Source organism: Onthophagus taurus, chromosome 3, assembly GCF_036711975.1.
Source record: "Onthophagus taurus isolate NC chromosome 3, IU_Otau_3.0, whole genome shotgun sequence".
Classification (NCBI taxonomy): Eukaryota; Metazoa; Arthropoda; class Insecta; order Coleoptera; family Scarabaeidae; genus Onthophagus; species Onthophagus taurus.
Window position 1 is genome coordinate 22,969,497 of NC_091968.1, and position 15,280 is coordinate 22,984,776.

The 15,280-nt window shown below is 34.3% G+C and overlaps 1 protein-coding gene across 2 annotated transcripts in view; it reads right to left on the reverse strand.

Moving 5' to 3' along the window:
• Positions 1-15,280, reverse strand: part of LOC111419954 (putative helicase mov-10-B.1) — an 18,714-nt gene continuing 3,434 nt past the window's right edge. For both annotated transcript variants that reach the window (XM_071195388.1, XM_023052840.2), the window contains exons 7-11: positions 7,767-7,990; positions 7,563-7,707; positions 7,325-7,509; positions 6,809-7,148; positions 1-1,562 (exon numbers count right to left, since the gene is read on the reverse strand). In XM_071195388.1, coding sequence (XP_071051489.1) covers positions 291-1,562; positions 6,809-7,148; positions 7,325-7,509; positions 7,563-7,707; positions 7,767-7,990 — 2,166 coding nt within the window. In that variant the 3' untranslated portion in view covers positions 1-290. The remainder of the gene's footprint in view (positions 1,563-6,808; positions 7,149-7,324; positions 7,510-7,562; positions 7,708-7,766; positions 7,991-15,280) is intronic.

A 15,280-nucleotide genomic window follows, 5' to 3' on the forward strand; every position in this document is an offset into this window, starting at 1 on the left:
TTTATTATTGCAACAAACTGTATTTATTAAAGATAGTAATAAAAAAATACAAACATTTTTTGATATTCATTTACACACTACAAAAATATTAACAAAAATATATACTTTATTTTTATTTACGAGGTAACAAACGTATTTCTTAAAATAGAAAATCTTTACTTCTTTTCCATTTAAGGGTACCCATTAGTTGTTATCACTCAACTTGATATCACAATATATTTGTTTTTTTTTTTTATCAAATAAGTACTTATTTAAATGTAAATAACGCTCTAAATACGAACACTTAATCATTAATTTGTTCCATTTCTTTGTTGATACTTTGAAAGGCGATGTGTGATTTTCTTTCTTAAATCAACATCTCTTCGTTGATAACTGACCCCAAACACGGAATTATTTTCCTCGCAATATCTTATGAGATATCTCCAATTATCGCAATCGGGATGATCCGTGTTTAAAACCATCGGGTTTCCCACCACGATCAATTTGCTCATAGCCCTAGTTAACGCAACGTTCATTCTTTTCGCATTTTTAACAAATCCCAAATCGTATTTAGCATCGTACAATAACAAATCACTTTGACCACGAACCGTCGTTATAATAATAATTCTTTTTTCGCTACCTTGATAAGCCTCGGTTGTCCCAACTTCGATTTTGGGGTAATGTCGATTTTTTAATTCTTGTTTAATACGATGTACTTGTCTTATGTAAGGTGAAATAATTCCGATATCTTCTTGTTCGACACGAATATTATTTTGTTGCATTAAAGCCGTTACATATTTAATAACAACGCTAATTTCAACTTGATTAAAGTAACTGGGTGATTTTCCGTTACGTTGTTCTTTGGCGATTACGGAATAAAATTCAACGGGGAATCCTTGGCGTTTATGTTGACCGGTTTGGAACAAATTTGGTACGCATAATCGACTAATTGGATCGTTTTCAGCTTTTTTATTAACGGCTCTTAATTTTCCTTCGTAAAATAGATCATTTGGGACGTGTAAAACGAAGGGATGTGAGCGATAATTTAATTTTAACATGCTAATAAAGCGCTCGTCGTATTTTCCTTCATTATCCAATTGATATAAATCCATGTTCATTAAGCGCTCTAAAATCGATAAGGATAATCCTTTTCTTTCGGCTACTTTCGATTGGCAAACTGGTCCTAATTGTTGCGGATCCCCCGCGATTATTATTTTGGCGGTTAAAACCATACTGATGGCGATGGCAGCCTCTGGTTCCTGGGCTTGGGCGGCTTCATCGATAAAAACGTAATCGGGGATGTATTTCCCGGTGAATTTTCCGATTAAAACTAACGTGGTAATTATAATTTTGTGCTTTGAGAGTTGGTACGGCTCAAGGCGGGTGTAATGAATCCCATCGTGGTTACTGTAACGTTTAACCAAGCTTGGGACGTCCTCCCAAGTACGACTTTCAGCGTGAATTCGGAGCAAATCACCTTTTTGGAAGTTCCCCACTTCGGCTAATTTGATTGTTAACATATCGCAAGCGGCGTTTGATGGGGCGCAAATTAAAATTTTTTCGCTCGGTTTGTGCTTGGTTATCTAATAATAAATTGAAATTAAATGGTTAATATAAATATAATCGCTGAAAACGATTTTTGGATCTTAATTAACTATTATAAAATAAGCAAGAAACACAGAAGAAGAAAGAATCACGAGGAAATCTAATGAAATATCAACTTTAAATGTTGATAATGAAGACTTAGTATCTGATCAACACAAAAGTACTGGTTTTGCTGAATATCTGAAGAAAATATTCTTCTTGAGCACTCCAAATTTCACAATTTCTGTGATATCCCAAGAGCATCATCATCAGCACCGACCGATTAGTCTATTATCTACATTATCTAAAATCTTAGAAAAAGTAATTAATTACCGTCTATGTGAAGCATTAAATGAAATGAATGTGATTCCACACTTTCAATACACCATTACGTGGTAGTTTATGTCGTTTTTAATTCTGATTCTAGATTTTCAGGATTTTGAGATTTTTTTTAAATAGCTTTTTCAAAAGTATTAATTAAACTAAACCTAGAACTTGAAATTTGTGTGCGATTTCCGGGACAATATTGATTGCTGTTGACTATCCCCTCTATATGTATAGGAGATAAGAAGTGCCAGAATAAATTTGTTTTTATTATTATTATTACGACTGTAAAGCGGCCCATACACGACTCTTGAGGCGCCGTGCCGCAGTTGCCAATGCATATCTGGCCAGATAATAGCAAAGAAATTGGCTGGAGAATACCAATACTACTTGCAGAAAACTAAATACTTCTTATAGAGGACCAAAAATTCCTTGCGGAAGACAAATACTACCTATACAATACTAGAAACTGCTTAAAAAGATAGATATTGTCTATAGAAACCTAAATACTGCTACCAATAGACTACAAATTGGTTGCAGAATATTAATACTACTTATAGAAGATTAAATACTGCCAGCAGAAGACTAAACACTCCTTGCGGAAGACAAATACCACCTATACAATACTAGCAACTGTTTGTAGAAGAGAGATATTGTCTATGGACGGCTAGGTACTGCTACCAATAGCCAAGGAATCGGTTCTAGAATACTAATACTGCTTGCAGAAGACTAAATACTTCCTATAGAGGACTAAAAATTCCTTGCGGAAGACAAATATTACCTATACAATACTAGAAACTGCTTAAAAAGATAGATATTGTCTATAGAAACCTAAGTACTCCTACCAATAGACTACGAATTGGTTGCAGAATACCAAATCTACTTGTAGAAGATTAAATACTGCCGGTAGAAGACTAAAAACTCCTTGAGGAAGACAAATACCACCTATACAATATTAGCAACTGTTTGTAGAAGAGAGATATTGTCTATGGACGGCTAGGTACTGCTACCAATAGCCAAGGAATTGGTTCTAGAATACTAATACTGCTTGTAGAAGACTAAATAGTTCCTATAGAGAACCAAAAATTCCTTGCGGAAGACAAATACTACCTATAGAATACTAGAAACTGCTTAAAAAGATTGATATTGTCTATAGAAACCTAAGTACTCCTACCAATAGACTACGAATTGGTTGCAGAATACCAAATCTACTTGTAGAAGATTAAATACTGCCGGCAGAAGACTAAAAACTCCTTGCGGAAGACAAATACCACCTATACAATACTAGAAACTGTTTGTAGGAGAGATATTGTCTATGGACGGCTAGGTACTGTTACTAATAGTCAAGGAATTGGTTCCAGAATACTAATACTGCTTGCAGAAGACTACATACTTTCTATAGAGAACCAAAAATTCCTTGTGGAAGACAAATACTACCTATACAATACTAGAAACTGCTTAAAAAGATAGATATTGTTTATAGAAACCTAAGTACTACTACCAATAGATTACAAATTGGTTACAGATTATCAATACTACTTATAGAAGATTAAATACTGCCGGCAGAAGATTAAAAACTCTTTGCGGAAGACAAATACCACCTATACAATACTAGAAACTGTTTGTAGAAGAGAGATATTGTGTATGTACGGCTAGGTACTGCTACCAATAGCCAAGGAATTGGTTCTAGAATACTAATACTGCTTGCAGAAGACTACATACTTTCTATAGAGAACCAAAAATTCCTTGCGGAAGACAAATACTACCTATACAATACTAGAAACTGCTTAAAAAGATAGATATTGTCTATAGAAACCTAAGTACTCCTACCAATAGACTACGAATTGGTTGCAGAATACCAAATCTACTTGTAGAAGATTAAATACTGCCGGCAGAAGACTAAAAACTCTTTGCGGAAGATAAATACCACCTATACAATACTAGAAACTGTTTGTAGAAGAGATATTGTCTATAGACGGCTAGATACTGTTACCAATAGCCAAGGAATTGGTTCCAGAATACTAATACTGCTTGCAGAAGACTAAATACTTCCTATAGAGGACTAAAAATTCCTTGCGGAAGACAAATATTACCTATACAATACTAGAAACTGCTTAAAAAGATAGATATTGTCTATAGAAACCTAAGTACTCCTACCAATAGATTACGAATTGGTTGCAGAATACCAAATCTACTTGTAGAAGATTAAATACTGCCGGCAGAAGACTAAAAACTCCTTGCGGAAGACAAATACCACCTATACAATACTAGCAACTGTTTGTAAAAGAGAGATATTGTCTATGGACGGCTAGGTACTGCTACCAATAGCCAAGGAATTGGTTCCAGAGTACTAATACTGCTTGCAGAAGGCTAAATACTTCCTATAGAGGACTAAAAATTCCTTACGGAAGACAAATACTACCTATACAATACTAGAAACTACTTAAAAAGATAGATATTGTCTATAGAAACCTAAGTACTCCTACCAATAGACTACGAGCAGAATACCAAATCTACTTGTAGAAGATTAAATACTGCCGGCAGAAGACTAAAAACTCTTTGCGGAAGATAAATACCACCTATACAATACTAGAAACTGTTTGTAGGAGAGATATCGTCTATGGACGGCTAGGTACTGTTACCAACAGTCAAGGAATTGATTCTAGAATACTAATACTGCTTGAAGAAGACTAAATACTTCCTATAGAGGACCAAAAATTCCTTGCGGAAGACAAATACTACCTATACAATACTAGAAACTGCTTAAAAAGATAGATATTGTCTATAGAAACCTAAGTACTCCTACCAATGGACTACGAATTGGTTGCAGAATACCAAATCTACTTGTAGAAGATTAAATACTGCCGGCAGAAGACTAAAAACTCTTTGCGGAAGATAAATACCACCTATACAATACTAGAAACTGTTTGTAGGAGAGATATTGTCTATGGACGGCTAGGTACTGTTACCAACAGCCAAGGAATTGGTTCTAGAATACTAATACTGCTTGCAGAAGACTAAATACTTCCTATAGAGGACCAAAAATTCCTTGTGGAAGACAAATACTACCTATACAATACTAGAAACTGCTTAAAAAGATAGATATTGTCTATAGAAACCTAAGTACTCCTACCAATAGACTACGAATTGGTTGCAGAATACCAAATCTACTTGTAGAAGATTAAATACTGCCGGCAGAAGACTAAAAACTCTTTGCGGAAGACAAATACCACCTATACAATACTAGAAACTGTTTGTAGGAGAGATATTGTCTATGGACGGTTAGGTATTGCTACCAATAGCCAAGGAATTGGTTCCAGAATACTAATACTGCTTGCAGAAGACTATAAATACTTCCTATAGAGGACCAAAAATTCCTTGCGGAAGACAAATGGTACCTATAGAATACTAGAAACTGCTTAAAAAGATAGATATTGTCTATAGAAACCTAAGTACTGCTACCAATAGACAACAAATTGGTTGCAGAATACCAAATCTACTTGTAGAAGATTAAATACTGCCGGCAGAAGACTAAAAACTCCTTGCGGAAGACAAATATCACCTATACAATACTAGAAACTGTTTGTAGAAGAGAGATATTGTCTATGGACGGCTAGGTACTGCTACCAATAGCCAAGGAATTGGTTCCAGAATACTAATACTGCGTGCAGAAAACTAAATACTTTCTATACAATACTAGAAACTGCTTAAAAAGATATTTATTGTTTATACAAGGCTAGGTACTGCTATCAATAGACTACAAATTAGTTCCAGAATACTAATACTGCTTAATATTAAATATTGCTTGCAGAAAGCTAAATACTGCTAGACAATTTTACAAGCTCATTTATGGCGATAGTTTTTAAGTTTTTGTTGATATAATTTTTTGATTTTGAGTCCCATAAACATTCTATATAGGTTTATAAATTTTTCCCAAAAATCTTTTTCGGCGAACGATGCCATTTCGATGGACGTTGGAAACAAACTAAAGCGATACTTTCGGTGTCGTATGCACGTCGCAATCCCATACAAGTCGACTCTTGCAAGGCGCCGGAGCCTGCCACGGTCTTGCCGCTTAAGAGAAAGTAAAACTCTAGTGTTATCGAACATAAATTAAAAAGGATTTCAAATGAAGCAATACTCGATCGATATCGCCCAAGCTTTCGCTTTCGACAATATATGGACCAACGGATTAAATTATAAAATATTACACCTGGATCTTGACACAAATATCAAACAAACACTAATATCCTTCCTGAAAAACAGATCTTTTTTTGTTAAAATTCATGAATCCTTCTCCAAAACAAAGAAAAAATTAACAATTATTAGATGGAACGACTTATGGCCCCTCTTCACTATGGCCTATCATGGACCACTGCGACCCATCGCCATTGTGTAGAGGGGTGATGGCTTGAAGTGGCCACCACACATCAAAGGGCGCCATCATGCGCAGCTACATCAGCTGTTGCTTAACGTGGTCCATTAGGTGGGCCATCTAGGCTATACCACAGTGTGGAAGCAAACATGCTAACCATCATCAATGGTGACCATCATGGCGACCATTCTAGTGGTCCATCATGAGCCATAGTGAAGAGACGAACCTGTCAAATATCTAGGCATATTTCTTGACACAAGATTAACTTGGAAATACTATATACTTCAAAAAATTAATCAACATTACGGAAAGTTGAAACAACTGTATCCCTTGATAAACAGAAGAACAAGACTTAAACGCGAAAACACCTATGCCTGCGTTGTCTGGAGAAACTTGGCTAAATCGAATTTTAATAAGATTAAGGTATTATAAAACAAAATATTACGCATAGCAAAAAGAACATCCACTATCGACTTAAAATGGATCTACTTGAATTCAAAATACTGATTTGGCAATAAAAAAAACAAAAACTTTTTATACAAATACCTGAAGAATCGCTTCTACAATCGTAACGGTTTTTCCAGTTCCAGGGGGTCCAAAAAGGATGTAAGGCGCTGGGAAGGCGGTGTCATTAAGAATCGATAAAACGGCTTTTCTTTGTTCGGGATTTACGTAAATGCTGTCATTGTAGAACTGTATATTTGAGATATTAAACCGTTCCGCAATTATTCGGTTCCTCAACGCGACGTCGGGGAATAAAGTTGCCCTCAAATCTTTTTTGATACACAAATCGACCGCACTGTGTTTTCGCTCGTAAGTTAACCTCCCCAATTTGAAAGCGACGTCGAATTCGATAAACGCATTTGCCTCCACCATATCAAGCAATCTAAATCAACGAAAAAAGTCAATTACAGTGTGTTAATTAATTATCGTACCCGAGTATGCAACCAATATCACAACTTTGGTATTGCAATACGCGATTTGCGTATTTAGATATATTCGGTGTGATATTGGTTGCATACTTGCAATGATGCCGTATATTAATGTGTATGAAAAATTTACATTGGGTCGACGTTATGTATCCAAATCGTTCTGTCATTAACGGATTTAATAACTCCTTCGTACGCTGTGTGATCGCGGTGTAATCGAATTATGATTACATCTCCCACCATAAGTGATGGGCGTTTTTCTGCCAAACCATCAACGACTAATTCTAAAGTATTCGCTATTGGGATACACATAGTTACCTAAAATTATTATATTTTTTTTTAAATGTTCATTTTAATTTAAATTATTGTACATTAGATAAGTTGTATTGACGAAGACTAAGCGCTTGGCAAGCTTCGTCTAACCATAAAAGGTAATGGAAAAATTTGTCGTAATTTTGCGACGAAAGCTTAGAGATGTAGTCTCCAGTTTGTTTATCTTGAGTACCCAAGAAATTCCTTAAAAAAATTATTAACATCTTAAAACCGTTTTAATTAAAAAAAAATTAAATAAATACGTAATCATCTTGATGATTTCGCGTTGTTCAGCTTCCGTATCTTTCGTAATTTTTAAACCACAATAAATCGCTTTAAAATGGTCTGTAGGTATCGAATAAACACCTTTCACAAACGGTTTAGGATTAGCTGGAATTATTCTAACGTTATCGGCCCAATATTCTCCTTTGAAATGGGTACTTCCGATTGCTTCATCGATCGGTTGATAATCTTGGACAACAACCATCTTAATAAATGAAAATAAATGTTTTAAAAAATTAAAAAAAAAAAAAAGATTAAAAATAAATGGAAAAATTCAAGAATCATTATGTTGTGGCCAAAGAAATTGTATATATATAGAAGCAGTTGTAAACACTAAAACTTGAAGCCAACGCAACACGCAGTTTGTTTACAACAAGCTTTGTCGAAACCAGTTAAAAGAATGAACGTGCACAGATCGGACCAGCGGCCGATTATCGCCGAATATTATTGCTCCTAGAATAAGGCATACACTAAAATAAATAAACCTATTTGCGAATCAATAAATGATTCGTTTTTCTTCATTTTTACTTATTTATATTTTCTTTGTAAATAATTTGTATATACAGGGTGTCTCAGCGAGACCGGTCATTAGACGTTTCTGTGGTTCTGGCCAAAATAAAAAATTGAGAATTCAGACTTAAGTATTATCAATTACGTTCTCTTCGTCTAAAATATTTTCAGATTTCTAGCACTTCCGGTTATACCGGAAGTCGCCACCTACTTTATTTTTTTAAATGGAACACCCTGTATATTTTTACATATTTGGATTTGTCTGTTTTGAAGGTTTATAAATAACTTTACTTTTTGCAATTTGATTCGGCCGTTCTCGAGTTATTCGATTTTTTCTAGAAAAATCTGCTCCAGCGGACATTTGTTCAAAAAATCATAGAACACTCGATTTTTGAGATATCAATTTAGGATTCAGAACATGCTTAAACAACATGATGGAGTATGTTTTGGTGCCGAGAACGGCTGTCTAGATCGTTTGGTCACTTTACTATGACACGTTAACTTTTCGAAATTTGGAACTACCATAACTTCATTTTTTTAAATGGCACCCCCCATATTTTATTACTTAGTCGTCTTCGGCGTCTCATTTTACATCTTTTATACTCTATATGTCCTATGCCTAACATTAATAGTTTGAGAAATAATTAGGGTTTTTTGAAAAATGCTCACATATATCGATATTAACCTAGTGTGCCATGGAAAACAAATGTTTAATGACTTATTGACAAACGTCAAAGTCTGATTTACGTTGTTTGATGCTTGTGAGTCTGAAACCAGATAAAATAGATATTAATAACGTAAATAATGTTTATACGAATAAAGAAATCCATAATTTATTTTTTGTGCACGAAAAGTGCGACAAAGTTCTTTGTAGAACTTACAGAATGTTTAATGAAAATTATCCGCATTTACCTCCGATGACAAAAGATAAATTTAGAAGAATAGAAGCAAATTTTTTGCATTTTGGACGAATTAATTACGTGTTAAACTGACCAAAAAATGTAGTAGATAATGCAACGGAAGAGGTGAATGCCTTGGCTTATTTCGAGCCCAGTCCCAACACCTCAATTCGAGCTGCCAAAGAAAATCTAGGAATCATACTACGACTTTGTCGCGCTTTTTATGCATAAAAAATAAATTAAATATTTCTTAATTTGTGTAAATAGTATTTTCGTTATTGTTATCGATTTTAACTCTTTTCAGTACTAATATTAAGGGACATAACAGATAATTATTTGCTCACATGCATCAAATGAGGTAAACAAGTGAGTCTTTGACAAGAACTCATTGAGAAGGCTTGTTTTTCATAGCACACTAGGCTAAATATCCATATGATATGTGTGCATTTTTCAAAAAACCCTAATTATCTCCTAAACTATTAATGTTAGGTATGGGACATATAGGATATAAAAGATGTAGAATGAGACGCCGAAGACGACTAAGTAATAAAATATGGGGGGTGCCATTTAAAAAAATGAAGTTATGGTACTTCCAAATTTTGAAAAGTTAACGTGCCATAGTAAAGTGACCAAACGTTCTAGACACCCGTTCTCAGCACCAAAACATACTCCATCATGTTGTTTAAGCATATTCTGAATCCTAAATTGATATCCCAATAATCGAGTGTTCTCTGATTTTTTGAACAAATGTCTGCTGGAGCAGATTTTTCTAGAAAAATTCGAATAACTCGAGAACGGCCGAATCAAATTGCAAAAAGTAAACTTATTTATAAACCCTGAAAACAGACACAGAAACAGACACTCCAAATATGTAAAAATATACAGGGTGTTCCATTTAAAAAAATAAAGTAGGTGGCGACTTCCGGTATAACCGGAGGTGCAAGAAATCTGAAAATATTTTAGTCGAAGAGATCGTAATTGATAATACTTAAGTCTGAATTCTCAAATTTTTATTTTCGCCAGAACCCCAGAAACGTCTAATGACCGGTCTCGCTGAGACACCCTGTAGAGTATACTAGTACTTTTAGTTGGATATAAAACTTATCAATCAAAATACTACATACATACTTGTATCAATTACCAAGTATATTGTTTCTACGTCCTCTGATTAATTTAAAAAATTACATTATATTTATTGCGTTTAATACTTTCAAGCCTTATTAAAACTTGACAAAGATATAGAAAAAAAATGTATTCTACAATTTATAAAAATGTTGCGACAATAATATTTCAATTAGTAGTTAGTTTAACAATTAATTTTTAATTGTAATTTTATATAAGAAATTTGGATACGCCGCTGGATAAAATCTGACCAATTTCATCTAAATCGTACACGCCACTGTCGCTAGGACCAAGGTCAATTTTGTTTCCAAACAAATGCTCTTGCGTTGGCTTCAAACCAAATATCTAAATGACATGCCCAAACTTCAGGGGGTGATTCTTTAGGCAATTTTAAGGGTACTTTGATATATAAACCATGGGTGACTTGGGCTCCCCTAAGGAGCTACACCCCTCCAAAAATGGCGGAAAATTTTGGTTTAATTTTTTTTTCTCAAAAACCATAAACGCCAGGACAACGAAATTTGGGGAATATGTTTAACTGGTAGTAGGGCACGGTTTCACCCTATTTGGACTTTCAACCTATCCTTCTAAACTACTAAACGTAACCACCCTCTTTACATTTTTGCTAAAATTTTTTTATGCAAAGGGCAAATACATTAAAAAAAAAATTACATAGGTAGATGAAAGTATCCTAAAACTTTTTTGTCTCTCTAAAATTTTTCCAAAAACGACTAATTTTTGAGATAAAAAATAATAAAGCATACACTGCCCGTTCAACAACGGGGTTGTCGATCAAAAGTTGGAATGAATTTTTAATGAAAAAATCTTAGTAGGCTTTGCAATCTTTGTCAGAAATATTTTTGACGTTTAAATGTCAGTGGTTTTCTTACTATTATTATTGTTTTTCAAATTAATTTATGAATAAAGTTCTACCGCATTTACGCTCGTTCACTCGACGTTTCAAAATTTTAAATAAAACAATAATAATAGTAAGAAAACCGCTGACATTTAAACGTCAAAAATATTTCTGACAAAGATTGCTAAGCTTGCTAAGATTTTTTCTTTAAAAATTCATTCCAACTTTCGATTAACAACGCTACAGCTTAACAGTTAGTGTTTGCTTAATTAATTTTTTTCTCAGAAACTATTAACTTTTCGAAGAACATCAGAGAGGCAAAAAAGTTTTAGAATATTTTCGTCTATCTAAATAAAATATTTCCAATGTATTTATCATCGTCATAAAAAAGATCTAGACAAAAATTGAACGGGGGTGGTTATGTTTAGTAACTTAGAAGGGAAGATTGAAGAAAGAATCACCCCCTGAAGTTTGGGCACGTCATTCAGATACACCCTGTATATACAATTTCTTTGGTTGTGGCTTAAAAATCGTCAAAGATTACAACAACGCCGAAAATTTTAATCACAACGAAATTGGATGAAAAAGAAAGTAAGATAACTCAAAGTTTAGGCGATATCGATTAAAAACGAAAACGATTTTTCAACTTGGTCTTCAATTAAAATTTAGTCATCAACACGTTAAAACTCAGCCACCAAACGTTAACAACTGAGGTGTTAAAAGAGATTTCCGGAAATGGCGATTAATAGTTTGACTTCTTTGAAGAGTACAACCCCAATTTGGATCATAATTAAAAGAAAGCCTGAAAAGGGGGAAGAAAACAACGTGAAGGTTGTGTAACTTGAACAAATAAAAATTGTTTTGAGCCAAAATGAAGAAATCGCCGAAAATCTTAAATTGGCAACGAAATTGACGGAGGGTGTTTCTGAGAAGATATCTGAAATGATGACTAAGGAGGTGAATAAAGATGGTGAGAGTACTACTTTATACAGGATGTCCCGTAGCGGCTGTATCTCGACAACGGTAAGGCCTAGAGGTTTGGGAAAAAAATCCTTATAAGCAAAGTGAGCAAGAGAAATAAAAAATGAAATAATCCCGCTATCTCAGAAAGTTAGACGATGAGCTATAACTTTGACAACATCATTTAGTAGCTTGGATAATACCGCATCGCTTTTGTTTTGCGATATTTCTCATATCTGTCATAATAAGGGGGTGGGAGGCCAATGCGTTTTCAAATGTTTACATTTTAATATCTCCTGGACCGTTCAACCGATTTGAATATTTTTGGTCTTTACATGCTCTTTTTTAAAAGATATTTTCAGTAAGACCGCTTGGTTTAAAACAAATAAGCCAGAGGGTGTTATCTGCAGTGGTTACATATACTGTTTTCTTCACCATCACTATAAAATTTGCTAAATATTAGTGAAAACCGCATCTCGATATTTCCATCCATTCTCGAATTATAGAAGAAAATGTTAAAAATTCGTATGTCTTAATCGGATCAAGTTACTTTAGGAAACAAATAAGACAGCACAAAAATTTATTACCTAGACCCTTTATCCAAGCTTAGAACTGCTTCAAAACTACTTTTGAGGCGTGTTTAAAAGCTAACGGATCAATGAAACATCAACAATGATAATAAAACAAAATAAACCAAAACACTTAGAATAACTTAAATTTTTGGCAAAAATAGCTCACTAATGTGCGAAATGCCTTCCATAAACCTCGATGCGTTTATTTAATCTAGTTTCGACGAAAAAAAACTTAAAAGTTTAAGTCTCGGCCCTGGACACGTTTCTACTGGTATTTAGTGTTTTGTCATATTTTCCCCGGTTATTAGTTTTTCTTGAAAAGTCAGGTCGTTTAGTCTACGCAATAGATAAAGGGATGAAAGCAATGTGGGTTTTGCTCGAACCAAGAATGCATATTATGCAAGTTTACACCAGCTTGTGGACAGATGCTTAATGCATCCATAGCATTTGTGATAAAATGTTTGGATTTGCCCAAATCATATTTATAAGTCAATGATAATAGTTCAGTCTGTTATCATAATCGGTATCTGTTGAGGCCTGATGTAAAACAACGTGGTGGAGATATTATTCTCTTGAGGAATCTTGTGGACAATTGTTTTCGGAGTTCCCAGATTATGTGGGAACTCCATGCATTGCACACCAATGTGATTTACGAATTCATAGAGATGTCTGAATGGGCTACACGTTGCCAGTTTTCCGTAATCGCTAAATCAATCTTAAAAACACATCTAGAGAAAAATGTCTTTCTTTGTCGTAATTGCATTGCACATTTTTACCATGCAGTTGCATCGTATTCATCATACGCTTCTGCGTTGGTAAATGACATGTTTACAGTTACCATGGTAATGTGATTTGTTTTTATCGATGAGATAACTAGATCCGATTGATGGCACTCGAGTTTTTAACATTTTCTTCTATAATTCAAGAACGGGTGGCGATATCGAGATGCGGTTTTCACTAAAATTTAGCAAATTTTAAGCACCGTTATTCCGTTTTCTAATACGGTCAAAAATCTTGGTGTGGTAATGGATTCGGAGATGTCTTGGCGGCCACAAGTACAGAGAGTCTGTAAGAGGGTTTACTTCTGTTTCCATACTTTGAAAACACTTCGCTGCTACCTTCCTCCTGTTGTACGTCGTAATCTTTGTTATTCTCTCATTTTCCCACACATTAATTATGCTGTTACTGCGTATCCCTATCTGTCCGCAGCCCTTCTGGGTAAATTGGAAAGACTTCAGATCAATTGTATACGGTACATTTCTGATTTAGGAAAGTTTCAGCACATTACTCCATATCGTAACAACCTGCAGATGATGACTTGCCAGAGTCGTAGATCATTTCGCATGCTTATTATGTTGTACAAAATTGTCCATACCCGCACTTTTTAACATCACATGACTTGCCTACTCGATCAATGTCGGACTATACACTCATGTTTCCAGTCCATAGTACTGAAATCTACCACAGATCTTTTACAGTGCAGTCGATTGCGTTGTGGAACGATTTGCTGTTGTTCGCAATGCAGCTAGTTTAATAAGTTTTAAAAATGCCTTGAGGCGCCAATTGCTATCTCTTCAACTATCTTCTTCTTGACCTATACGTGTTTGTTTTCTTCTCTAGTCTGCCTTTCATCTATCTTTTACTGCACTTTTTTTGTGTTTGTGTCTATTTCCTTCCTTGTAGTAACTGAGTATCGATCCGTTACATAACTCAAATATGCTCATTCGCTCAGTCCTATTAACACATCATTTAGTATTGCTTTTTTAAGTAATATTAATAATACTATATATTAATAGTGTAGCCATAATTATTTACTTAAAATTACATATACACTGTTACCAGTTGGGTTTCTTGATGTCTATATTTGTTATGAATGTATATATTTATGTAAATACTTGTCTTTGAGGCAAATATAATTAAAAATAATTATTAGTATTAATCATAATACTTAAATGGTAATATTAGACTTTTTTGGGGGCCACAAAAAGTGTGATCCGGCCCTGATCTGGGTGACAAAGAATCGAGTGTTGAAGCAATTTTTAAATCTGTAATGGAAGGGACGCAGAAAGATATCACTCAACAGAAGAATAGTTTCAATAAATAGTCTTCAGCCTGTAGTATTGTAATCTCCAAGCACTTAGTAGTGTTTTGGCAGCAGTGTGTAGTCTTGTCAAAGCATTAAATAGTCTTTGCCAACAATATTTACTTTTCTCCAAGCAATTAATAGTCTTTCCAACAATATTTAGCATTGTGAAAGTATTTAATAGTCTTTTGAAAACAGTATCTTTTCTTTCCAAGTAGATAATAGTTTCTCCCATCAGTATTTAGTCTTCTCCAAGCAAGTTGTAATCTTTTCTAGTAGTATATAGCGCTTTGAAAGCAGTAAGTAGTCTTATGGAAGCAGTATCTCGTCTTTCCAATCAGTTTGTAGTTGTTCGTTAGCACTATCTAGTCTTTTCCCAGCAGATTGTAATCTTTTCCACCAGTATCTAGCATTTTGGAAGCAGTAGGTACCTTTTTTGGAGAGCATATGTCTTCTTTCCAAGTAGTTATTAGCCTTTTCCAGTAGTATCTAG